General features: G+C 41.0%; 1 protein-coding gene across 1 annotated transcript in view; it reads right to left on the bottom strand.

Moving 5' to 3' along the window:
- LOC126190675 (protein germ cell-less) overlaps positions 1-26,079 on the bottom strand; it is a 107,806-nt gene that overhangs the window by 58,308 nt on the left and 23,419 nt on the right. Inside the window, exon 3 of the mRNA XM_049931132.1 lies at positions 68-164. Coding sequence (XP_049787089.1) covers positions 68-164 — 97 coding nt within the window. The remainder of the gene's footprint in view (positions 1-67; positions 165-26,079) is intronic.

The raw sequence follows: 26,079 nt of genomic DNA, 5'->3' as shown, positions 1-26,079 counted from the left end.
GTTCTATTTGGATGACACATAAGGTTAGAAGATCTCATTTTTCATGGAAAAAGGAGATAATACAAACCACTGACTGTTATTTTTGGATCAACTATTTTTATGTTCACAGTATCTTCATCAGCTTCTCTCCATGCCCCCGAAAACATACTTGCAAAGTATGGACTCTGAAAAAAAAAATATTTTTAATCAGAAACTACATAAAAAAATTCTGTGACCAATTTAAATGATGGTGATTTTGAAGTCTACGGTGAAGATAAGCTCGCTTTGAGAATGGTAACATTAATAGTGAGAAATGGATGAGGCAAAATTTCATACAAAATTTGCAAATATTGGAGTATATATAGATGTGTAAAAAAAATTCTCCACATACTTTCTGCTGTATATATGCAGCAGCAGCTATGAGACCACTTGTTGAAATAAAAATTACTATGAAACAAAAGTCTACAGTAATACCGAGTAACAATACCACTATTATGCCTATTAAGGAAATATAGTGAACCAGTAACAAACACTGTTGCCTATCAGGTTAAATATGTGCTGAGGCAGTAACACTATAAATATCACTGAAAATTAGAGTATATTTTGAGACAAATTGGCACTCACCCTTCAACAATAAACAGAAAAACCCCAAAGAAAAATGAGAAATTTGAGACTTCTTGAAAGAAATAGCTATTTTCTACTTTCCTTTAGCAGCAGACAATATACACACACTAGATAAAAAATTAGCGACCCCCAAAGGACAGCAATTAATACTGTGTAACACTGCTTCTGATCTTTATAATGGAATCTGTTCAGCAAGTAAGAGTCTACAAGTTCCTTCAGCTGTGTCGTATCCACCTGAAGCCACTCATTGATGATTAAATTGCATAGAGATACCAAACTGAGGGAATCTTGACTGCTATGTTTCACCTGCTGTCCCAAATGGTCTCCGACATTTCCTATGGGATTAAGATTGGATTACTTGGGGGGATAGTCGAGTTGTGACAGGGTGCCCAAGTGTTCTTCAAACTAGGACAATGCGTGTGCAGCCCTATGAATGTGGATGTTGTCATTTTGGAAAATGGGAATAACCACAGCGTACTCATCATGAAAACACAGAAAAAAGGGTAATATAAATTTCTTCTATTTTCATGACTGTAAAATTGTTAGGTCCCTAAACTACCCTTTTAATGGGGGGTGACTAATAATTTGTTTGGTGAGCTTATATCACATCAGCTTGAAGTCTATCCTCAAAATGGTGTTTGGATTATCTGATCATGCGTAATGCAGGTAATTCACTTAGCATGTCAAAATTTTACAAAAGTACATGGAGAAAATGGCAGCACAAGTGAGGGTTCTACCTACTGTTCTCCCAAAAACTATTTCACAACACTGTAATAACAGTTACTGCAAAAAATTATAATTTAGTAAATTACATGGGGGCCTTGTCCGAGGTACTTCAATAGCAAAAAGTCTCCTAATTATCCAACATGGATTACTATTCCAGCATTATGTGAGAGTGCTTATTTTGCTGCACCCGTATCCCACATTTTTCTTTTACTAAATATGTACAATCTCACACAAGTTTTCATCAATGAGTAACTATTAACAAAATAATAACTGTAAGCAAGCCTGCTGCACCCAGTATGAATTTGATTCCAATGTTTGGATTATAGTTAATACACAGTTTCTTAAGATAAGAATATTATACAGAAGCTTATGCAGAAAAGTCAGAACTGAAATGTTACAGTGTGTGTATGTGGAGGTAACATTGCTGCTTTTTCATAATTATGACCAAATTAATAGTGCTGCCAAACACTATGGGACCAAATGTCTCCCCTCCACTGAATGTATGCAATGTCATGCCAATACTACGCCATGTATCTGTGGATACACAAATGCTGGGACCCTGTGCCATTACAGGCATGAGTATGATCAGAAAGTGCATGACTGTAGCAGCCCAAAAGTTTGAGTACCTTACGAGTTACATATACTCAAGTCCACTATGTTACGGTGACGTTATTGTGAAACTAAAAGGTTAAATGGCACCAACACCAGTCACTGTTTCAATATGCCCTAAAAATGAACTGATAGGGACTGCTGAAAAGTAAAGCCTTCTATTTGAAACAAGCACCACACATTTTTGTCAGCTTCTGTAGACTACTTCTGTCATAGACCAGAAACCTGGTCAGGACAATATGATTCAAGGACTCCGTTTTCATGGTTGTGCTGCTGCTCAGAATTTTGTTACAAGAAGAGTGAAGACATGAAGTCACTTGTAGTGACACTTAGTGGAAAGCATACCTGGTAGTATTAGCAAAAATGGCTATACATGCTATGTTACACATTTGGTACCTCAGGCATGAACAACACTAAAATATAGATAACAGGCTATACTGGGAACACATCCACCAAACCCTACAAAGGTTTAGTTCAGCAACATTTGATACCTGGGCAATCGCCAAAATTGGAGACATCAATGTCTTAAAATCTGCTTACTCTGGTTACTTCTATTCACTTGTGTGTTGTGGAATTATCTTCTGGGGCAATTCACCACTGTCAAAAAAAGTCTTTACCAGTCTGAAAAACGTTGTCCAAGTTTTGTGTGGAGTGCCTCCATCAACCTCACGTCGCAACGCAACATTTTTAAGCAAATAGGAATACTAACCACTACTTCACAATATCACTTTTCAATCATGGCATTCATGCTTCGCAATCCTTCTCAGTATGGAAAGAATGAAAATACCATCATTGGAACACAAGAAGGAAATGTGACATACACAAGTACAAAAATCTTCAATGCACTTTCAAATAATATTAAGTGTCTATGAGGTAATAATGTACTATTTAAAAGTAAGAGACAGGAGTTCTTGCTTGAAAAAAGTTTCTATTCTCGAGAAGAATTCTACAGCAGAGATAGCTAAGGTTATTTATCATGTATTATTGTGTATTCCTGATTCAATATATCTTGTTGCTTTAATCAGATTAATTGCTAATCTGTAAGTCAACAAGTTGGTCACATTTACCCCCGTAAAAAAATTGCTTAGATAAAATGTGAAAACTGTATCTTAACCTCTGTTTATGAGTGTAATTAGAACTTACTGATTGTGTTACTTTATTATTATTATTTTCAATTTGTGTACTATCTTTGTTTATTGTCCTGATGGAAACAAGTGTAATAATGACTTAAATGTTTTGACTCTTTCCATATCCATGCAAAAATGGATCTACGGGATACAAATTACAATAAACAAATAAAAATAAATATATAAATGCTAGAAAATATTTGTTTACACTGTATACATGACCTAGTAAAAGCTCTTTAATCTCATTAAGATGATGTATAGAATGTAAAGAGTATTGAGTCTCTGGTACTCAAAAGGATCCTTTTTCAACAAAGTTCACAGCACTGCATTCAAGGGCAAAGTATTGGCAGTAGAATGGATTCTTATTTGCCTTAATTAGCTGAAAACCCTTGCAGTATCATGCTGAAATAAGTGCCTCTATTCTGAGCTGTGGAGTGTAATTTGGTTTCTTCTTGCAAAGTTCGCAGCTTGTGGTATCGTGGTCGCATTCTCGCTTCCCAAGCACGGGGTCCCGGGTTCAATTACCGGCAGGGTCAGGGATTTTCAGCTGCCCCGAGATGACTGGGTGTTTGCGTTGTGCTCACCATTTCATCATCATTCATGTAAGTGGCGAGATTGGACCGAGCAAAGGTTGGGAATTTGTACAGGTGCTGATAACCGCGCAGTTGAGCGCCCCACAAACCAATCATCATCAGCATCATCATCTTCTTGCAAAGTAAAATGTGTGGTTCCAGATTTTTAGTGAAATTAAAACTGTAATGAATCAGATAATGTGTACAAGTGCTTTTATGAGTTCAAAGCTGACAGAATGAATGTTCATGATGAACAAAGTAGTGGGCATCCCTCAATCATGACTGATGAGATGGTGAACACGACTGAAGAATGATTTGTTGTGCCCATCAATTGTCTTTGGACGAGATGAATAAAATGTTTCCATAAACCTCCAAATCTCTTCTGCATGAAATCATTGCTGAAACACTGTTTTCAAAAACTGTGTTTGATGTGGATACCAAAACAGCTCATATTTCAATACAGTCAACGTATTGTATCTTAATGAGAATTTCTCAAGCACTTCAAACTGGAAAATGAACAATTATTTGACTGTACTGTGATTTGTAACAAAACATGTGGGACCCATTACATCCTTGAGAGGAAAAAACAACCAATGCAGTCGTGACACCATCCTCACCATCAGCGAAAAACTTCAAAACTGTTCTTTTGACCTGAAAAATTGTGGCCACTTTCTTTCGGGACACTAAAGAAATTCTCCTCGACTTTTTAGAAGTAATCCTGCATGATACTGTGAAACTAACAAAGACTACAAAGGGTGGTACAGAACAAAAAAATGGGAATGTTAATCAAAGGAGTGTGCTTGTCGCAGGATAATTGAAGTCATTGCACAGCCGATAGCAAAAGGAAACTCCTGGATTCATTTGGTTGTGCCATCTTCAACCATCAAGCTCACAGTCCTCATGTGGCACCTACAGATTTTCATCTTTTCACTCCTCTGTCATTGTTTATAGATGGAAGAAGGTTTACTGCTGATGATAAGATTAAGAGGGTTGTCAAACAATGTGCCAAACAGGCGAAGGTAGACTTTTTTTGACAGAGGTCACCCTTCTGCTCAAGAAATGCATGGAGAACCAAGGTGACTACAGAGAAATGTGTTGTTTTAAGCAGTGGAAAGTAAAAGATGGAATTACAACAATATGCAAAGGATAGATAACTATTCACAACACAGAGGAGATATTGAGTTGCTTACAGGCATAATGAATAAGAAAGCTAGATATAATTGGCTACTGGACAAAGTCCTTATCAGACAAAAGATAACACTCAAACACATACACCCAAGCACAACCTACACATACATGGCCACAGCCATCTCCGGGTGCTAAGGTCTGACTGCAACTGTGTTTAAAGTAAGTAGCAATCTTTGTTGACGCGGGCAGTGGAAGTACAGAAGTGATGAAGGATGTGGAGGGGGAGAGATAGCATGTTATCCAGAAACTGATCTCTCACACCTTGTCACCCCTGTCATTTACCAATCCCTAGATACCCACTGTCTGGGCACAACTAGGAGCACCCTCGTCGTCACTCAGCATTACCCTCAATTGGACCAAATGACTCACCTTCTCCACCAGGGTTTCGACTACCTATCATCACGCCCCAAAATATTAAACAATGGAAAGTTCATGAATTCTTTCTCCATGTTTTTTCATAAATGGAAAGAAGTTTTCAACTATTGTTATTTGAATGTGACTGGTTGTGTGACCTATTTTGGAAACAGATGTTCTCTATGGATTAATTGTTGGTATTCATCTACTTAGCAACTTAAAACAAAAGCAATATTTTGTGTTTAAAAAAAGCATCCTGTAGAAAATCTCCAATCAGTAGTAATTTACTGAAGTCAGCTGATAGGTATTCCTGCTTAAGGGATGTCTCTCTAACAAAGAAACCACTTTCGACAAAGCTTAGGTATCCAATTAATGAGGGAATTAGTATATTTCATCAAAATATACAATGTATTAGAGATAAAGTTAGTGAACTGCTTATAGATGTTGACTCTGAAATTATTGGTATATCAGAACACTTCTTAAATAAGGAGATAATTCAGAGGCTTCCTTTACCAGGATACAGGTTGGCTGGCAGCTTTTCTAAGAGCTCTTTGCGGTGTGGGGGAGTAGCCATGTATGTGAAAAATGGTATCCCATTTGAGTCAATTGATGTTTCAAAGTACTGCACTGAAAAGGTGTTTGAATGTTGTGCAGGTGTGGTTAAATTTAGTGGAGCTAAACTTCTTACTGTTGTTATTTATAGATCCCCAGACTCCGATTTCACATCATTTTTGCTAAAGCTAGAGGAGGTTCTTGGTTCACTTTATAGGAAATACAAAAAATTAGTTATATGTGGTGACTTCAATATTAATTGTATAAGTGATTGTGCAAGGAAAAGGATGCTGGTAGACCACCTTAATTCATATAATCTTATGCAAACCGTATTCTTTCCAATGAGAGTGCAAGGGAACAGTAGAACAAAAATAGACAATATTTTTGTTCATTCCTCATTACTAGAAGGGCATTCTGTTAGCAAAAAGGTGAATGGCCTTTCAGATCATGATGCACCAATTTTAACTTTAAAAGATTTTTGTGCTGCAACACATGTTAAATATAGTTACCAACTTTTTAGGAAAGCTGATCCAGTTGCTGTAGAGACTTTCGCAAACCTTATCAAGGAACAAGAGTGGCAAGATGTTTATAGTGCTGATACCTCAGATAATAAATATAATGCTTTCCTCAAGAATTTTCTCGTGCTCTTTGAAAGTTGCTTTCCGTTAGAACGTTCAAAACAGGGTACTAGCACAAACAGGCAGCCTGGGTGGCTGACTAAAGGGATAAGAATATCTTGTAGAACAAAGTGGCAATTATATCAAAACGTTAGAAACAGTCACAATCTAAATGCAGCAGCCCATTATAAACAGTTTTGTAAGGTGCTTAAAAAAGTTATTAGGAAGGCAAAAAGTATGTGGTATGCAGATAGAATAGCTAAGTCTCAGGATAAAATTAAAACCATATGGTCAGTCGTAAAGGAAGTGGCTGGTCTGCAGAGACAGGTCGAGGATATAGAGTCAGTGTGTAGTGGGAATGTCCGTGTTACTGATACGTCGCATATATGTACATTATTTAATAATCACTTTCTGAATATAGCAGGTGAACTAAATAGAAACCTAGTCCCAACAGGAAATCATATAGCGCTCGTAGAAAAAAGTGTTCCGAGACTCTTACCTGAAATGCTCCTCCATGATACTGACAAGAGGGAGATTGAGTTAATAATTAAATCACTAAAGACCAAGAACTCTCATGGATATGACGGGGTATCTAGCAGAATATTGAAGTATCGTTCCATGTATGTTAGCCCAGTACTTAGCCATATCTGTAACTTTTCCTTTAGAAGTGGTCGGTTTCCTGACCGATTAAAGTACTCAGTAGTGAAGCCACTTTATAAAAAGGAAGACATTGATAATGTTGACAATTTTAGACCTATTTCTATGCCATCGGTGTTTGCTAAAGTTATCGAGAAGGTTGTATATACAAGGTTACTGGAGCATTTAAATTCACATAATTTGCTGTCAAATGTACAGTTTGGTTTTAGAAATGGCTTAACAACTGAAAATGCTATATTCTCTTTTCTCTGTGAGGTTTTGCACGGATTAAATAAAAGGTTGTGAACGTTAGGTGTTTTCTTTGATTTAACGAAGGCTTTTGACTGTGTTGACCACAAAATATTACTGCAGAAGTTGGACCATTATGGAGTAAGGGGAGTAGCTTACAATTGGTTCGCCTCTTACTTTCAGAACAGAAAGCAGAGGGTAATTCTCCGCAATATTGAGAGTGGTAGTGATGTTCAGTCCCAATGGGGCACTGTTACATGGGGCGTTCCCCAAGGGTCGGTGCTGGGGCCACTGCTGTTTCTTATTTATATAAATGATATGCCTTCTAGTATTACAGGTGATTCAAAAATATTTCTGTTTGCTGATGACACCAGCTTGGTAGTGAAGGATCTTGTGTGTAATATTGAAACATTATCAAATAATGTAGTTCATGAAATAAGTTCGTGGCTAGTGGAAAATAATTTGATGCTAAATCACAGTAAGACTCAGTTTTTACAGTTTCTAACTCACAATTCAACAAGAACTGATATTTTGATCAGACAGAATGTGCATATTATAAGCGAGATGGAACAGTTCAAGTTCCTAGGCGTTCGGATAGATAGTAAGCTGTTGTGGAAAGCCCATGTTCAGGATCTTGTTCAGAAACTAAATGCCGCTTTATTTACCATTAGATCAGTATCTGAAATAAGTGACATTTCAACACGAAAAGTAGTCTACTTCGCATATTTTCATACGCTTATGTCATATGGTATTATTTTTTGGGGTAATTCTTCTGATTCAAAAAGGGTATTTTTGGCAGAGGGCATAATGACACATAAGTTCCTTTGCCACAACAATTCATACAGATTAATATTACTTAATAATAACGACAACAGCAACAACAAAAACAACAATAATAAAATAATAATGTTCTTCTTAAAAATAACAATTTAAAAACTACAATTAAGACAATTAGTTACTCATTGCATCAATTTCTCTCTGTCTATGACAACATTACATGTGCTTCATATGTTAAAGCAGTTATCATTCAAATTGTGGATTTTTGCGCTCAACGTACAAATTTAAGTATGTAGCGACTTTCATTTCTGCTAGCAAGCACTGATATTTACGTTGGGATGTTATAGAAAAGGAAATATTCTATGCAGTCTGTCTGTTAAAAGTCAAAAGCATGGAATAATTTATCAAACACAAACAATTTACAATTTTGTCGAATATTTTATGCTTTCAAATTCCTCAGATAATCACATCCACACATCACAGAGTGAAAAATGGTAAACATCAACATTTTACATTAAAGTATTCCAATGTAGTTCCTCAGAAGCGAAAACCTGAGAAGGTTTTAAAACTCAGGCAAAAAGCAAGAGTGCTGTTTTGCATAGCTGAGTCAGACAAAGTTTACATCAACACAGACCTTTAGTTTACTATATACATAATTTGTTTCAAATCAGGACAAAGTTGCAACTGCAAAGAGAGATTTTGTGTTTGGAGAAAACTCTATACATAATATTTTCCAGGGACGAGATACTAAGATACTACTGTAGTGGCCTAAAGCTCTAGCAGCATCGAAAGCAGTCCAGAGCCATAATCAGGTCGCAGACACAGTCTGTCCACCAAGGACAACAGCCATGCCAATACTGCAATTCAACAGACACTGAAACTTCCATACTGTCATACCTGTGTGCCAATGATCTGGAAACGAAACAGTCTTCAGCAAACTTCAGCAGTTTAACTGAGTGGCACATCAAGAGCATCTGGGCTCTGGCCATTGTCCTCTGCTTCAGCGGTTCCCAGGTGAGACAATGTCATGTCTGCAAACACAGCTCTGGGCTACAGAATTTAAAACCCTATAGCCAGCCCATTGTCATTAACACATCTGGGTCCTACTACAACGTGCACACTATGCCAGTCATTGCCATAATTATGACACAACTATGTTTGCCATCACCAGGCCATGACGCAGTGACCGCCATCTGACTGACTAGGCCCAGGGATGCCACTACCTGCTGCAGTTGCCTCCATGATCCTGACTGAACTGTGCGTTCTGGACAGCCCAGTGCGGGCCCCTGCTCACTGCTGCTCTCCAGGCAGTTCTGTGTTCCATCATGTTGGTAGTTCCATTAGGCTCACCTGCTTAGCACTGGCTACCACTTGGCTCGTCACTCCCCACCATCTACTGTCTGCCTATTGCAGATGTACTGATCTACAACCATGTATGACCGTTAATAAAGAGTTTTGACAACAGTTTGGCTGCCTATTTGTCCACACCTCCAGCAGAGAAATGCTTGCCCACACCTTCCCAAAACAACATCCCATTAACTTTGTGTCAGAACAACTGTCGGAAGGTGTAATGATAGACCAACGGAGAGCAGAATCGAAGAGGATGCAGCCAGCAGTGATAACAACAAGTGCTGGCTAAGGTTTTTTTTTCTCATGTCAGGTTGTATTTTTTTCTTTCTTTTCATTCCTTCTCAGCCTGGGTTTGTTGTACAACCGTAATGGTGGTAATGGTAAGCAAAAATGTCTATTGGTGAGAAAGTAGCAGCCCAAGAGGTGACTCGTTATTTGCTTGTTGAGGTACCTAAAGTTTGAGCTAATAATAAGACTTTGCTTAAGGAAAAAGATGATTTAAAGGGTGAAAGAAGGGAATGGTCAACTTCTAGTATGTCTCCACCAGTTCTTGATGCACATACTGCTTCATTGGTAGCTCCATTTTTGGTTAAGTCTGGAGAAGATGATGTTTTTGTATTTTTTGATAGTTTATATACAGCCAAGAAGTGAGGGCTATGGAGGAGTAGTTGTTAAGTTTGGTTGATTTAAAATTTGTAGGGGATACTAGAACAAACGTAATGTCCAATGAGAAGTTGAGGGATGTTCAGTCTTTTGCGAACTTTCAGGAAGGGTTCATAGAGTGTCACAGAAGAAAGAATATTTCCATTCATTATTGTGAACAACTTAATGGTACAGTGCAAAAACAAGGAGAATTGATAGAGAGCTTTGGAGACTATATCAGAAAAAGTCAACAGTAAAACATAAGAATCGACAGATGACGATCATACCAATAAGGCTATTTTACAGAAAGCAGAACAACAGGTGCTTCATACATTTCTATGCCATCTACTGTCTGAGATGATGTGAAAACTGTGCATGGACTTTCAAAAACCTTGTACAAAGCAGCAGCAGGTGCAGCAACTTTGTCTAAAATTAACTCAGCGTCTAGGTCGAGGGAGCAGCGAGTAGTTTTTTAATACAGAGGTCATATGTTATAGATGTGGCCCTCTGGGCCACATTCAGATGTTTTGTAGAAGCCACTATGTCAAAGGTGCAAACAGGTGGGACACTCCATTCAAAAATGTCCACAGTCACTTGGAAAATGGAATCAAGGTAACACTCTCACACCTCTGTTAAAAAGGACAGGGCAGTGCGACCAACACACAGCACTTCCAGTAAGTGTGATCTCAGGACATCTCTGTGCAATATCAGATGTTTGTCTATCTGGCAATGTAAAGGACTGACTGTATCATTTGTTGTTGGATACAGGATCACAGTTATCCATGGATAGCCAGACTGTATTTGGCACCATGAATCTGAACCTACTACACTGCAAACAAAGTGGTGTCAATGGTAATAAGTGTTCACTCACCTGGTTCGGCTTGATGGGTTTCTGAGTTGGGAGGACAGACTTCCAGGTGTGTGTGGAAGTTCTCCCTAGCATAGGCATAAGCTAGGTGTCATTCTTTGGCTAGTTTTCATAGTTAAACATCATTCCAAAGTCTATATCCAACAGTGCATAGTGGAGCTGGATGTTACTGCTGAAAGAACTGAACTGTCACAAGAAACACCTGATATGTCAGGTAAGCCAACTAAACTGCATACAGTCTCTTAGATTTGACTCACGGGATATAATACCAAAAGGTGCAGGAAGACTGCTATGGATGAGCATAGGAGCTGATCTGATCAATACTTTGTCTTTAGTGCCCCTTGCCCATTATCCTCATGACTCATGACATTTCGCTGATCCTTGTAAGAGTTCGAGTCTTGTGTGTATCTTCAATGAAGAGATCATCAGCCGTCTCATCTGAAATATGTTGGAGGAAGATGAACTGAATAGGGATTTCAGTGTTTAATACACAACGATTTAACCATACTATCAAGAAAGGTGTCGCTTCCATATGGACATGATGAATTGGACAGGGAGAGATTATTGGAGAAATACATGGAATTATTTAATCCATCTGGATCATTGCACCTACTGCAGCACACATTTATCATTAGAACAAGTCATCTGTAAAAAGAAGTATCGGTTTCCCATCATCTACAAATGACGGAGGAAATCCAGGATGGAATTGTGAAGAAAGCACCAATACCTGGTTACTTCAGATGGTAAGATGGCTTATATATTCTGCTAGGATTGTAGGTATTTGAACTAGCAGACGCAACTGATGGATCTGGTATGCTGAACATTACGGAGACCTTAAACTCTCTGGGGCATTGCCGTTATTTTACCACCACCGATTTACGAAGCAGGAACTATTAGAAGTACCACCAGAAGATCAACCTCAAACAGTGCTTTCAGTTCCATTCAGTTAGTAGCAGTATCACCAAATGCCATATGGTTTGAAAAACGCACTGGTGGCTTTCCAACACTTGTTAGATGGGCTGCTGTGGGGGCTGAAACCAAACCAATGCATAGTCTACCTGGACGATATCACTGTTTTCTCCAAACACATCAAGGTACAAGTGATATACTGTTCTATGCAGAATGACTGACCAGAAGTTCAGAAAAGTGCCACTTTCTATAACAGGACATCAGCTCTTTAGGCCACATTAAGGAGCAAGGCGGTTTTCAAACTGAGTCAAGACTGGTAAAAGCCATAAAGGATTTCCCAACACCAAGCACAGTAAAAAAGTTACAGTTACATCTCAGGGTTGCTAATTTTTATAGAAGATGCATTCCAAAATTTGCTTTTCCTGACTATCAAATACAGTGTATACTGTTGTATGACTCAAGCAGCCATGCTCTAGGTTGTGTTTTAAGTCAAAAGATGGACTGCAAAGAATACCAAATAATATACACTTCTATAAAGCACAATATAGCAGAGAACTATTCAACTACTGAAAAGAAATGATCACGCTAATCTTTGCCAACACTTATTTCTATACTTATCTGGACGAGTGGTGGTATAAGGTCATAACAGATCACACAGTGCTAAAATGGCTTTTGGGACTAAGAGATCCAACTATCTGCTTGAACCGCTGGGCTTTTTGGCTGATCAAATTTGGTACTGAGGTTGTATGTCAACCAGGAAAATCTCAAGGGATTGCACATGGACTGAGTTGCAAAGTACGAGTCATAGAATGTGTTGGAGTAAATTCGGATGAGTAGTACAGGGAGACCACTGATCCAGTCTTGACAGCAGCTTGTGAGGCAAACATAATTCAGTTCTGATGACAGTGTTCTTCACAAGCAGACTCACCAAGGTCAACACAGTCATGTCTGCAAGCTGGCAAAGTGATGTATTGAGGCAGGCTCACCATTCCATATTAGCACGACATATTGGAATCAGCCCACAGAGCGCTGAATTGTGGAAAATTTCTGGTAGCCAAAAAGGAAACAAGATGTAGAGTGTTACATAAAGAACTAAATTTCTTACATTCAAAGAGCTCGGGGACTGGATGTATACAGCCCCTTTGCACAAACACCAGCATGTCTTAACCATAATTGATCATTTCTCACATTATTTGTGCATGAAAGCTATACATCTACATCTACACGATTACTCTGCAATTCATGGTTAAGTGCCCAGCGAGAGTTCATCTAACCAGCTTCAAGTTAGTTCTCTAGTGTTCCACTCTCAAACAGGGCACAGAAAAAAATTAACACTCAAATCTTTCTGCACAAGCTCTGATTTCTCTTTTTTTTTTATGATGATCATTTCTCCCTATGTTGGTGGGCACCAACAACATAGTTTCACACTCTGGCGAGAAAGCTGGTGATTAAAATTTCATAAGAAGATTCTTTCACAACGAAAAATGCCTTTGTTTTAATGATTGCCACCCGAATTTGCATGTCATATCCCTGGCACATTCTCCCCATTTTGTGATAATACAAAATGAGCTGCCCCTTTTTGTAGTTTTTCTATATCCTCTGTCAAGCCTTTCTGATGTGGATCCCACTCCACACAGCAATACTCCAGAACAGGGCAGGCAAGTGTAGTGTAAACAGTCTCTTTAGTACACCTGTTGGATTTTCTAAGCGTTCTGAAAATAAATCAAAGTCTTTAGTTTGCTTTCCCAACAACATTATCTTTGTCAGCATTCCAATTTAATTTATTTGTAATTGTAATCCCTGAGTATTTAGTTGAGTTCATAGCTTCTAGATCTGTGAGATTTATTGTGTAACCAAAATTTAGCAGATTCCTTTTAGTATTCATATGGATAATTTCACACTTTTCATTATTTTGAGCCACAGCTGCCACTTTTCACACACTATAGATATCTTGTCTAAATCATTTTGCAACTGGTTTTGATCATCTCATGACTTTACAAGATATAAATAACAACACCATCTGTGAAAAATCTAAGAGGGCTGCTAAAATTGTCATCTAAACCATTATGCAGATAAGGAACAGCAGAGGGCCTGTAACACTTCCTTGGGAAACATCTGATTGCACTTTTGTTTTACTCAATGAGTTTCCATCAATTACCTCAAACTGTGACCTGTCTGACCAGAAACATGTATCCAATCGCCCAATTCAGATGGCACTCCACGAACACGCAATTTGCTTAGAAGTCGCTCGTGAGGAACGGTATCAAAAGCCTTCTGGTTTGGACGTTATGGTAGTTTATCTCACTACATCAATCTTGTGCTCATTAATACCTATATCTGTCATGGTGTTTCCTATTTGCTGACCAAATCAACAGCAGAGATGGTGGCATGCACTATAGATAATCAATGGTTGTTGAAATTCAGCACACCAGAGACTACAAAAACTGACAAAGCCACTAACTTTATGTCTGAGTTATTGATACAATTATTCTGACAATTACGCATAAAGAGGGTACGAATTAGTGCACTATGCCCACAAGTGAATGACAGAACTGAAACAGTTAACAAGACAGTACAGAAAAGATAAGTCATTATGTAAATAGTAGCCATCATAATTGGGACAGCCTCCTAGCATTCGTTATGGCCTTGAACGACACAAAAATCCACGAAAACATGGGCCTATCTTCCTATGAGGTTGCTTTAGGCAAAAAAAAAAAACCCTCCCTTTCACATTGTGTCACCTACCCCAGGAGGAGACAGGCCTTCTATTTGAGGCTTTGCTAAAAGTTAAAACGTATCTGGTGTCAGGTTACAAAGATGAATACAAAGGTTCTAGAAAGACAAGAAGGCACCCACTACAAAAAGGCAACATTGTCTCAGTATGATGTCGGGCAGTGGGTAATGTTATCTAACCCTTACATGCATTATCAAGGACCTTACCAGGTTTTCAAGATAATTTCCAATCCAAAGCACAGTTGTGCATGTAGGAAGAATTTGTCCATTTCAGAGTGAACATGAAGCACTACCTACTTTACTAGCAGCCCCTTCTGAAAAGGGAAGGGAGGTGACTGGAGAAAATGGGAGAAGAAAGGTACAGCTAGGCGAGCAAAGTAGGATATATCTACTATTGTTCCAATGTGTCCACATGCCTTAAGACCACGAGATGGCCTTGCAAGCTAATTTTTGGGTTTTCTTATTAGCTATTAAGGATATCTTTGAGCATATTGTATGGTTATATCCATGTCTGTGTTGCTTTTATGAGAGATAATCAAGAGAAGCATTCTTGTTTAGATAACAGGTTAAAAGAATATTCAGGTGAAATTTTATTTGCAATGTTAGTGAAACATTAGCATACCTGATTTAGCCTAGAAGGAAAACAGAGATGCTGCATGACACATTACATTTATTGTTTTTTAAAAATGTGGTCTGCGTGGTAGTACTTGTGCGGATTTTTATCATGAAGTATGTTGACAGTATATGGGAATGATCGTGTGTGAGTATGTGAGACACACTTTGGCATTAAACTTTAAACTTTAAGTTTCTTTACAAACATATGTTTTCTGGGTCAATTCAGTAATTTAAGATGATGAGGGATCTGAGAAATCCTACTCTCCAACACAGAATTACTGCAGTACAGAAATGGGCAAGTCACTATCTGTTCCAAAAATCAAATACGCACAGTTCCTGAGTCATGTGAGGACACAGAGTTTCGCTCTAAGAAGCCTACAACCAAGTGCACTAGGGAGTGTATTACAACAGATACCACATTCTTCCAAAAGATGGGGCCACACTGGCTATTCTCAGTACCACAAGTGGTTGTCATCATTTACACCTGCTATGAACACGGTAATTTCAGTGGTGCGTAGCGAACAGAACTGGAAGGGGAAGGGTTGTTGTTAAATAGTACACAATGCAACATCTCAGTATCTACACTCTATTTAGGAGTGAGACAGTGTACATAATGTAATATGAAAAGGTAAGGAGGACATGCAAAGGAGAAAATTTGTAGAAAAGTGTTTCACTCTGACTTCCTGCAGCAGAACGTGAAGTATAGAAACAACAGTGAAAAATCAGGGTCTCTGTCACAGACAGAGTCTTAAGCAATAATCTTGTGGACTGGATTAACCTCTGGAGGGAGCAAATGTAGTGGCCTAAAGCTCAAGCAGCTCAGAACCCTGCCAATACTGCAATCTGGCAGACGCCGACACTTCCACACTGCTGCGCGAGCGTGCCAATGATGTGGGAGTGGAACAGCCTTCAGAAAGCTCCAGCAGTTTGACTGGCTCCCCCATCAACAATAGTCAAAACTATGGCCACAGTCCACTGTTCCACAGGTTTCCAGATGATACAGAAACATGACTCTTCCGCAAACTCAGTACTCGGCTGCGGTATTTAACCCCAGATCCAGCATGTCGTCATCAGCACAGATGGGCCCTGCTACGCTGTACAGCCCGTGGCAGTCATCGCCATATTTATGACACAGCAACGTTTGCCAACTCCAGGCCATGAAACAGAGACTGTTGTCTGCCTGAGCCTCGGGCCACTAGCACCTGCTACCACCTCCATGGTATAGGCTGAGCTGTAAGTTCCACACAGTCAAAAGGGCTGCATGCTGCCTGCCACCACTCTCCAGCCTGCAGTTCTGCATTCATCACCCAGATAATCCTGCTACGCTCACCTGCCGAGACACGGCTACTACCTGGCTCATTGCTGTCTGCTGTCTACTGTCTGCCTGCTCCAGATCTACATCCAATTACGATGGTTAATAAAGAGTTTCAACAACAAATTGTCTGGTTACATCGTCAGCTCCTCCACCTATCTCCAGCAGAGAACCGTTTGTCCACATTTTCGTGAAGCAACATCCCGTTATACTACATTTCAAATAACTGGTTCCGGATTAAGGAAGTTCGATGTGTCTGATATCTTGACAGATACAGCAAAACAAAAAGTCAGTATTTCACTAGCTTGGAAAGAAACAGCCACAATGAAGGAATAAATTGTAACACTATAACTTACATGAATAAATGTTTCAAATCAATAATACAGTTTGGACATGCTCGTAAAAACTAATAAAAATAACAAAAAATGAGGGAGCCATTAAATATCAGAATCAGTATGTTACAGTCCCTTAAGTACAGTCCCATAGAAGAGTTCTATTGGACCACAACCAAAGTGGTTTGAAAATAAGGTCTATAAGTGCAACAAATGCATAATATATCCTATTGGGCACATACTGTATATCCCCAAGTTAGGTTTATGGAAAGCCACAGTACTTATCCAGTCTTTCAGCTGGACATTACTGATCATTTCCTCTAAATGGAAAAATTTGGTCTTTGTATAACCGGTTTTCTGAACTACACAGATGGGAATTATCATTGCAACACATCCTTCGCTCCTATAATCCTCCTGGCCTCAATCTCCAGTAAGCCACTGCACCCACACACTATCAGATAGCCTTCCCCTCTTCTTTCCTTTCACCCCTTTCCTACCAACACATTTATGTCATCATCACTGTGCACCACGCAACTCACCTCGTCCAGTGCCCTTGCACTGACTGCATTTCTATTCCATACATCTACAGCCTCTCACTGCCGCGTTCCTATCCTGCAGACCAGCTACCTTCTTCGGAGCCACTAGCTACCTCTACCCAACCCCTCCTCCCACTCCCTGCTCCTTTTTCCCCTCTGCCCACTCTATTCAGTACAACCGCTCACCCCAATCCACCTGCCGAACTATAATTCCTGTGTGGTCTCCTTTACTCCTAAATTATTTACCAGATATGTGGTAGTGATGTTTCTAAGCTTTCATCAGATGCTGGATTTTGACCTCTAGACAATCAGAAGCAATTTAAGCCTAATACAAAATAATTTTATCTGGTGTTATGGAACCATGCTGCAGGCTTTTAACTATTACTTAATAAAAACTCACAATTTGCACACAACAAAAAGAAACACATTATGAATTTAAAAACAAACCATAGGGAACCATGTAATAAGTGTCTACAGGATACTGTGTACCTACAATGTAAAGAATGTTACGGGTACGTGATGCTCTGATGAGATCTTCAATAAGTAACATCGAACAAAAGACATACAAAGACAGACAGTAAAATTACATATTGCAGGTTTAATATTGAAGATTATTACTCCAAACACTAATACAGGTGCCACAATAAAGTAGTTATCTGTTTTAGAGGATTTAAACAATTAATTTGGTACTAATTTTCCCAGAACTTTTTATATTTTTATGTAGATGTGAACCATGGCAGTCAGGTGGGAGCACTGATTCTGTTCTTTCACTAGTATTCATGTACTGTGCTACTATATGCACTCCCCTTTCTCTGACTGAGAATGAGTTATACTCATTAATCATACAAGAATCTCTTACGACAATGATCTTAAATATCACCCCTATATTTCCAAGCCATCATGACTTCATCCGGGAGCAGACATATCTCTGTGCTTTCTTCAAAACAGAACACATCCCAATGCTCACATTGGCACCTCTTCCATCCTTACAAATAACATTACACAGATAATATTATGCCTTTAATTTTCATACAATTGGTACACATCAAGAAGCATTTTCTACAGAAAATGGAGACTCATTTGCAAACACAATCAATTTTATTGCTCAGGTGTTTTCTAGCTCACTGTAAACCTACCTCCATGATGCGTGAAGTATAGACCACTGAACACGTATTACTTACATAAATGTTCTGAACATGTATTACTTAAATAAATGTTCAGTTGTCTATACTTCATGCACCCATGCCTCTTCAAATATTTATGTGAATGAAACATTAAGATAAAGGTTTCCAAACGAAAATTCCTAACATCTGAGCACTGCTGGTCTGGTATGGCCTATTGCGTGTCCGCGAAGACTCAAGTGAATGTATGAGGCTTCAATGGTCTCTTGAGCCCCAATGAAACCCCAAAAGGATTTTTGCAATGAACAAGACCATTGGCACAGCGCAAAGAACATTGAAAGATTAAAAATGGACCATTTTATTTCAAATGATCTTTGACCTGCTTTCAATATCCAAATTTCACCCTGCAATGATTTTGAACACATTAATATTCATGCAAACACAGTAGTGTTGCATCATTGTTTCTCAGAATGGATTCTACAAATGCGATTTTATCTTAACACCTATATAAAGTTGTATATAACATTACCTCAGGATAATTTTTTTTTTCTATGCATAGCTTCATTGTATGACAATTCACAGCCTACATACATTTAGGAAATAGTTACAGTTTGAGTAAAGTCAGCAGCCAAACAATATTGATTTCTAGGCAATGGAACAACCTGATTAATGCCATAAAATGGTTGGAGATGTGTTCCACAACTAATACAGTGAAAGTAGTGAAGGAATGAGACCACAGTAATTAAAACACTAAAGATGCTTACTTGTAAGCCAGTACATATGGCCTTTTACTTCAGAAATGTCAAGTAAAGTACAGAAAAACTAAAAACTAGCACTCCATGCTCAGATAAGTCTTCTCTAATTTACGGCTCAGTTTAGAAGCAAATGTATACACTCAGTTACCAGACTGTCCAAAGATATTTTATTTTAACTGACTACAGCCTTAAAAAGGTGCGGACTTACCTGCACCACCACTGATTCCTACAGACCAGCCGCAGCTCCTACACAAAAAGGCAAGATTTGATATGATCTAATCAAATGCCACCATCAGTAGGTGAAAATCTATAGAATCTGCAGTCATACATGCACAACTATGTGTGTTAAGATTGAAGCTCTTTCTGAGGAGTGCAAACCCCTCAAATTAATGACACCAACATAGAAATTCCTGAAAGTTTTTCCTTGTGTTAATGTAACTGACTTCTAAAATTTAGTTTAAAAAAGTACACGTAGAAGGTTTCAGAGTTACAGAAAAGACAATTAGCAAGAGGAGATAAGCTGCAACATGGTGTTGCTTCTACTAAGCTATCTCAAACTGGTCTCAGTTTTCTTACTGATTGATTGTGGGTAATGTGACAGGGCTTTTAGTTATGTTTCTTTTAATCTCATTCTGTTTATCACAGTTTGAAAAAACACAATCCCAAAATGCTGGAAAGCAAATAATGCTAACCCCAAGTAGTTAGTCCAACGATGACTTTAATAAAAATTGATGAAAACAGAAAGTCCACAAACATCATTAATTTAAAAAGAGGCAAAAACTAAGTTCTGTAAAGCACTTTTATTTCTATACAAAAAATGGTTTGCAAAAGGAAAACAACAATCAGAGGCATATATGAAAGACATCTAACAAGCTAGCTCTTGAATCTAAGAGAGAAGTGATGAAGTCTTAGATTACTCAAAGACTAAATAGAGAAGTCATGCAGGGTACAAGGTACTAAGCACCCTACTATTACCCACACTCCACTCCTACCCACCGTCCTACAATCAATACTAACTAACTATGCCACGAAAGAGTCAAATGAGACATGAGTGATGACATATTGGCTAATGTAGCCCCTGTGCTTTCCGCATCAGCATGGCACCCATCAAGTTGGCAGTGGGGACGAATGAAAACTAAATCAAATGGTCAAATGTGTGAGAATTTGTAAGGGACCAAACTGGAAAGGTTATCAGTTCCTAGACTTACACACAACTTAAACTAACTAAAGACAGCACACACACCCATGCCCGAGGGAGGAATCGAATCTATGGAGGGAGGGGCCGCGCAATTAATGACATGGCACCTCTAACTGCATGGCCACTCCGCGCAGCAATGAAAACTAATAGAGGCTATTTTAAGGACACACAAAATACTGTATTAAGGGCACACAAGACACTATTGTGGAACAAGTTCTGGAACACAACAACTATTTCTGCAACAGGGAGGCCATCTTGATTCTCTCTCTGTCTCTCCACTATGCACTGTGTTTCGACCACGTCCCAATCTTACCTAATTATTTCTGTTACTATATACTCCTCAAGATCATTTTTATTTCTCTTGCACTTGCGTGCGCGCCAGCGATACAGGAAATCGCCGCAAGTCTGCGCGCGCCACCGCTGGCTTCTGGCTTCTTAAGCGCTGGAGTCGCGAGCGCTAGGAGAGTTCTGTATTCGCCGCTCAGTGGTATACTCGCCACCGATTTGTGTACTTGGTAGTCAGTTGTGTGTTCATCGCAGCAGAGTTGTTGTTTGTCGTCAGCCGACGCTGACCTAGCCGCTCCGACTCGAACTAGACAGATTTCTGTAGACACGGAGTTCACTACTGTGTTTCTGTATCTTCGTTAATAAAGATAAGTACCGACTTTTATTTAATCAGAGTGTTTGGGTTTTCATCTTTCTGTTCACTGTTCCAGCGGACCGGATATTAAAAGTGTGGCGGTGACTTCGTAAGCCGTTTCTACAGCGAAGTGTTTGTCGCTATGAACCCTGCCACAAAACTGGCGACGAGGACTTCCGAACTCGTGTGCAAGGCTGGTTCAACTTGTTTCTTGTTATACTAATTATAGAGATAAAATTTTGGGGGCTGGTTTAATTTGTGTTCACTATGTCTGCCGAATTACAACAGTTGATCTTGTTACAGAGTCAGCAAATACAAAGTCTGGTGGAAGCAATCGCCAAACAAGCGGCTAATCCACCAACACAAAAGGAACACGCACAGGCAGCACCACCTTTCTGTGCTTTTGATGCATCAAGAGAAGAATGGCAAGAATATTTCGCACAGTTGCAGGTGCACATGACAGTCTACAAAATCACAGGTAATGAGCGGCAGCTTTATTTAATTTCCACTGCAGGCGTGGACGTCTATAGACTACTTTGTAAGTTGTTCCCGGAATCCAAGCCAGAAGCTTTAGACTATGACATTGTTGTTAACAAGCTTGCTGAGTATTTCGAGTCGCGAGTTCATGTGGCAGCAGCCAGATTCAAGTTCTTCAGATTAAAGAAACTGCCGCATCAATCTAATAAACAGTGGTTAACAGATTTACGGGGCCTCACCCGTCAGTGCCAATTTAATTGTGTGTGTGGAGCTTCCTACAGTGATGTCATGTTACGAGACGCTATTACTCAAAACATTGCAGATTCTCGTATTCGTGCTGCTATCTTAAAGTTGCCTGACCCGTCATTAGAGACTGTGATGAACATAATTGAAGCCCAAGATACTTTTGACTATGCTGAGTGTGAGTTAGATCAGCCATGTATTTCTCAAATTGCCTGTGCTAAGCAAGTTATGTCACGCCCGCGGCCCCACCGGCAGAGTCAGACTGTAAACACTAGCCGGCCGCGTCATGTTAAACACATTCGTCAGCCGCGTGTGCAAAATGATAGAGTTAAGTCTTGCCCTAAGTGTGTTCTTGCTCATCCTCGTGCACGTTGCCCGTTCAGAAGCGCGGTTTGTCACTTTTGTCAAAGGAAAGGACACATCCAGACTGTTTGTCTGCGTGAACGCAAGAACAATTCTAGTGCTGCCCAGCCCATGGATATTCAGGTTATTCAAAGCCAGCCCGCCCAGAAGGTCGCGTTTAAAGACTCTTCCACGGTTCGTGTGGGTAATAAACTTGTTCGCAATAAGCCACCCACCCAGCCCTCTGCTATGCGACCCAAGCGTAATTCAAACGCTGTAAAACGTAATGTACAGACTGCACGTGAAGCGGGAGTTGTTGTTCCACCCGCCCAACCCACGAGTTGTCGTAAGCAGCGAACACGCGCTAAACGCGCTGATTTTGTGTCTTCCGCCTCCACTGCACCGATCCAGAGACAGTGTAATAAACTATTTGTGAAGCTACGCATCCAGGATAAGACCTTCAATTTTCAATTAGACACTGGTGCGTCTGTGACTCTAATAAATAGTGCTACGTATGCGGCTATAGGCCGCCCTAAACTTTCAGCGGCAAAACATTCTTTGGCTACTTATAGTGGAGAACAAATTCCTGTGTTAGGTGTATGTAGCGTGCCAGCCACATTCCGTGGCAATACAAAAACAGTTTCATTCACAGTGCTCCGCGCTACAGACAGTGTAAACATTTTCGGATTAGACTGTTTTGACTTGTTTGGCCTGTCTATCCAAGACAATGTGTTGCAAATTCATTCTGTAGTTGTTCCTCCAGACAGCATAACCGATTTGTGTAAACAATACAGTGACATATTTAAAGACGAACTAGGTTGTGCTGCGAACCTTGCCGCTCATATTACGTTAAAAGATAATGCTCAGCCTCGATTTTTTCGTGCTCGTCCAGTGCCTCACGCTCTCCAGGCACCTGTCGAAGATGAACTTCGTCGTTGGCAAAACAACGGTGTTATTCAACCCGTTTCAGCGAGCCAGTGGGCTTCTCCCTTAGTTATTATAAAGAAACCGTCTGGCAAGTTACGTTTGTGTGCTGATTTTAAGTCGACAGTTAATCCTCAGACTGTCATTGATTCTTTTCCTTTGCCTAGACCGGACGAGCTGATGGATAAGTTAGGGGAAGCTCGTTTCTTTTCCAAAATTGATCTCTGTGAAGCATATTTGCAATTGCCCCTCGACGAGCAATCACAACAGTATTTTGTCATAAACACGTCGTTGGGGTTGTTCCGTTTTCTGCGTTTGCCTTTTGGTTGTGCGTCAGCTCCAGCTGTTTTTCAGCGTTTTTTGTCACAACTTCTGGCTAATGTGCCATCGTGTTGCAACTATTTAGACGATATTGTTGTGTCCGGTCGGACGCCTGCTGAACATTTCCGTAATTTGGAGTGTTTGTTTACAGTGTTGTCTCAGGCAGGCCTACGTTGCAACATCGATAAATGTTCATTTTTCCTTACGGAGATGGAGTATCTGGGACATGTTATTAATGCTCAAGGCATTCATCCCTCCCAGTCACATTTAGCAGCTATTCGTGATTTGCCCGCCCCTCGTAATCTGCATGAATTGCAAGCAGTTCTTGGCAAATTGGCATATTATATTAGGTTTATACCTAATGCATCACAGATTGCTGCACCGTTGCATCATCTCCGCCGTAAGCATGTTCCGTTTGTGTGGTCAGCTGATTGTCAATCAGCCTTTCAGCAGCTTAAAGAGGCTTTATTGAATGATCGTTGTCTGGTCCATTACGACCCAAACAAGCCTCTAGTGTCAGCTTGTGATGCCTCTTCTTTCGGCCTCGGTGCTGTGTTGTCTCACCGAGTCGGTAACACCGAACGTCCTATTGCGTTCGCATCTAAATTGCTAAACAAAGCTCAGTGTAATTATAGCCAATTGGACAAGGAAGCGTTGGCTATTGTGTTCGGTGTCACAAAATTCCATCACTACCTCTATGGTAGACCATTCTATTTAGTAACAGATCACAAGCCTCTGACGTCACTGTTTCATTCGTCTAAACCAGTTCCTCAGCGGACAGCTCAGAGACTCCAACGTTGGGCTCTTTTGTTATCACAATACCAGTATGAGATACTGTATCGCCCTACAGCTCAGCATGCAAACGCTGACGCGCTTTCTAGATTGCCGATTGCTGCGGATGATGTCTTCGATTCCTCTGAAGACTCTTGCCATCAGATTGACGCCGATGAGCATCAATCCCTCCGGGATTTTCCGATTGATTATCGTCAGGTGGCACGTGAGACAGCTACGGATCCTCATCTGAGTTTACTATTACGTTTTGTTCAACGTGGTTGGCCGTCCAAAGCAAAGGACATATCGGATCCTGTGGTTCGTCGCTATTATCCGCAACGTCATCTGTTGTCTGTTTCACAAGGAGTTTTGCTGTTACGCACCGAGAATGACCAGCTTCGTGTAGTGGTTCCCCAAGTGCTCCAATCCAAGGTCCTCGACTTGTTGCATCAAGGTCATTGGAGAGTGGTCCGCACCAAGCAGCTTGCCCGCCGTCATTGTACATGGATCAGCATTGATAAGCAGATTACGCAGATGTCTACAGATTGTTCGACGTGTGCCGAACACCAAGCTGCTCCGCCTCAACGCTATTTTGAGTGGGCACGCCCTGCCGGTCCCTGGCAGCGAGTACATATTGATTTCGCTGGTCCATATTGGAATTCTCGTTGGCTCATCATGATAGATGCATTTAGTAATTTTCCGTTTGTTGTGCCCATGCAGTCTACAACGTCTGCACAAACTATACAGGCGTTGACTTCAATTTTTTGTATTGAGGGTCTTCCAGAAGTTTTAGTGTCTGACAATGGTCCACAATTTACCTCTGCTGAATTTGAAAGTTTTTGTTCTGCCAATGGCATTCGCCATGTTCTTACTCCGCCGTTCCACCCTCAATCGAATGGTGCAGCGGAACGTTTTGTACGCACATTCAAGGATCATATGGACCGCCTTCGTGCTACGCACTCTCGTCAGCAGGCCCTCATCACGTTCCAGTCGTCGTACCGGACCACGCCACGCGACGGCCCTTCGCCTGCGGAGCTTCTCCACGGCCGTCGTCATCGCACCCTACTACGGTTGTTGCACCCCCCGGATCGACCCGCCGCTTCTGAGCATCGCACGCGTTTTCAGCGCAACGACGCCGTTTTTTTCAGAGTTTATCACGGTCGCCGTCGTTGGGAACGAGGCACCGTGATAAGTGTCCAGGGTCGCGGTTTTTATACTGTTCAAGGTGCTACTGGGGTGCACAGGAGGCATCAGAACCAGTTGCGCCGCGCTGTCCGCCCGGATTCTGCCGCTCGTTCTTTGTCCACAGATTTGGTCCGCGGCGGATTCCAGCCGCGCCTTCCGACTTCGCTGCCGCCTCCAGGGCAGCAGCAGCAGCCGTCGCCGTTACCACGCTGACAGCCCGTCCCGTTGATGCCTCCCGCGCAGCTTCATCCGGGAGCGCCCCAGGTGGTCGCTCCGGCGCCTGCGGTCCCTCTTCAGTCACCACCGCCTTCAGAGCAGATGGACGTCGACCCCTCAGCCGGGCCGCCATCCCAAGCGGTGGCTGTGCAGCCTGTCCTGCAGCCGCTTTCCTTGGGCACCCCCAAGGAGTATGACACCCGCCTTGTCCGGCGCCCACTCAGCAGCCGTCGACGCAGCGTCAGGAGACGCTGCCTCTCTTCGTGGGTCCCGACGCCCCGTCGCGTCCAGTACCAGAAGCTGCGCCCGTGGTCACAGGCGTGCACCCTGACCTCGGTTTTCAGTCGGTGTTTCCCGAGGCCCCGCGCAGCCAATGCTGGGGTGCGGACCGGGGACTGCCACCGACAACAGTCTCCGCCCCGGTCTCTTCTGCTACGCCTGCGGCCAGACCCCTCCCCCGCCGTCGACGTTCGCCACGTCATTATTCCACGACGGTGCGGCGATTTGGGGGGGAGGAGTGTTATATCCTAGCCAGTAATGCCAACCGAGCCCGCTGCCAAAAGGTTGGCAGCATCAAAG

This window comes from Schistocerca cancellata, chromosome 1 (genome assembly GCF_023864275.1).
Source record: "Schistocerca cancellata isolate TAMUIC-IGC-003103 chromosome 1, iqSchCanc2.1, whole genome shotgun sequence".
NCBI lineage: Eukaryota > Metazoa > Arthropoda > Insecta > Orthoptera > Acrididae > Schistocerca > Schistocerca cancellata.
The sequence above is the reverse complement of the archived record's forward strand: the minus strand, read 5'-3'. Positions and strand labels throughout refer to the sequence as shown.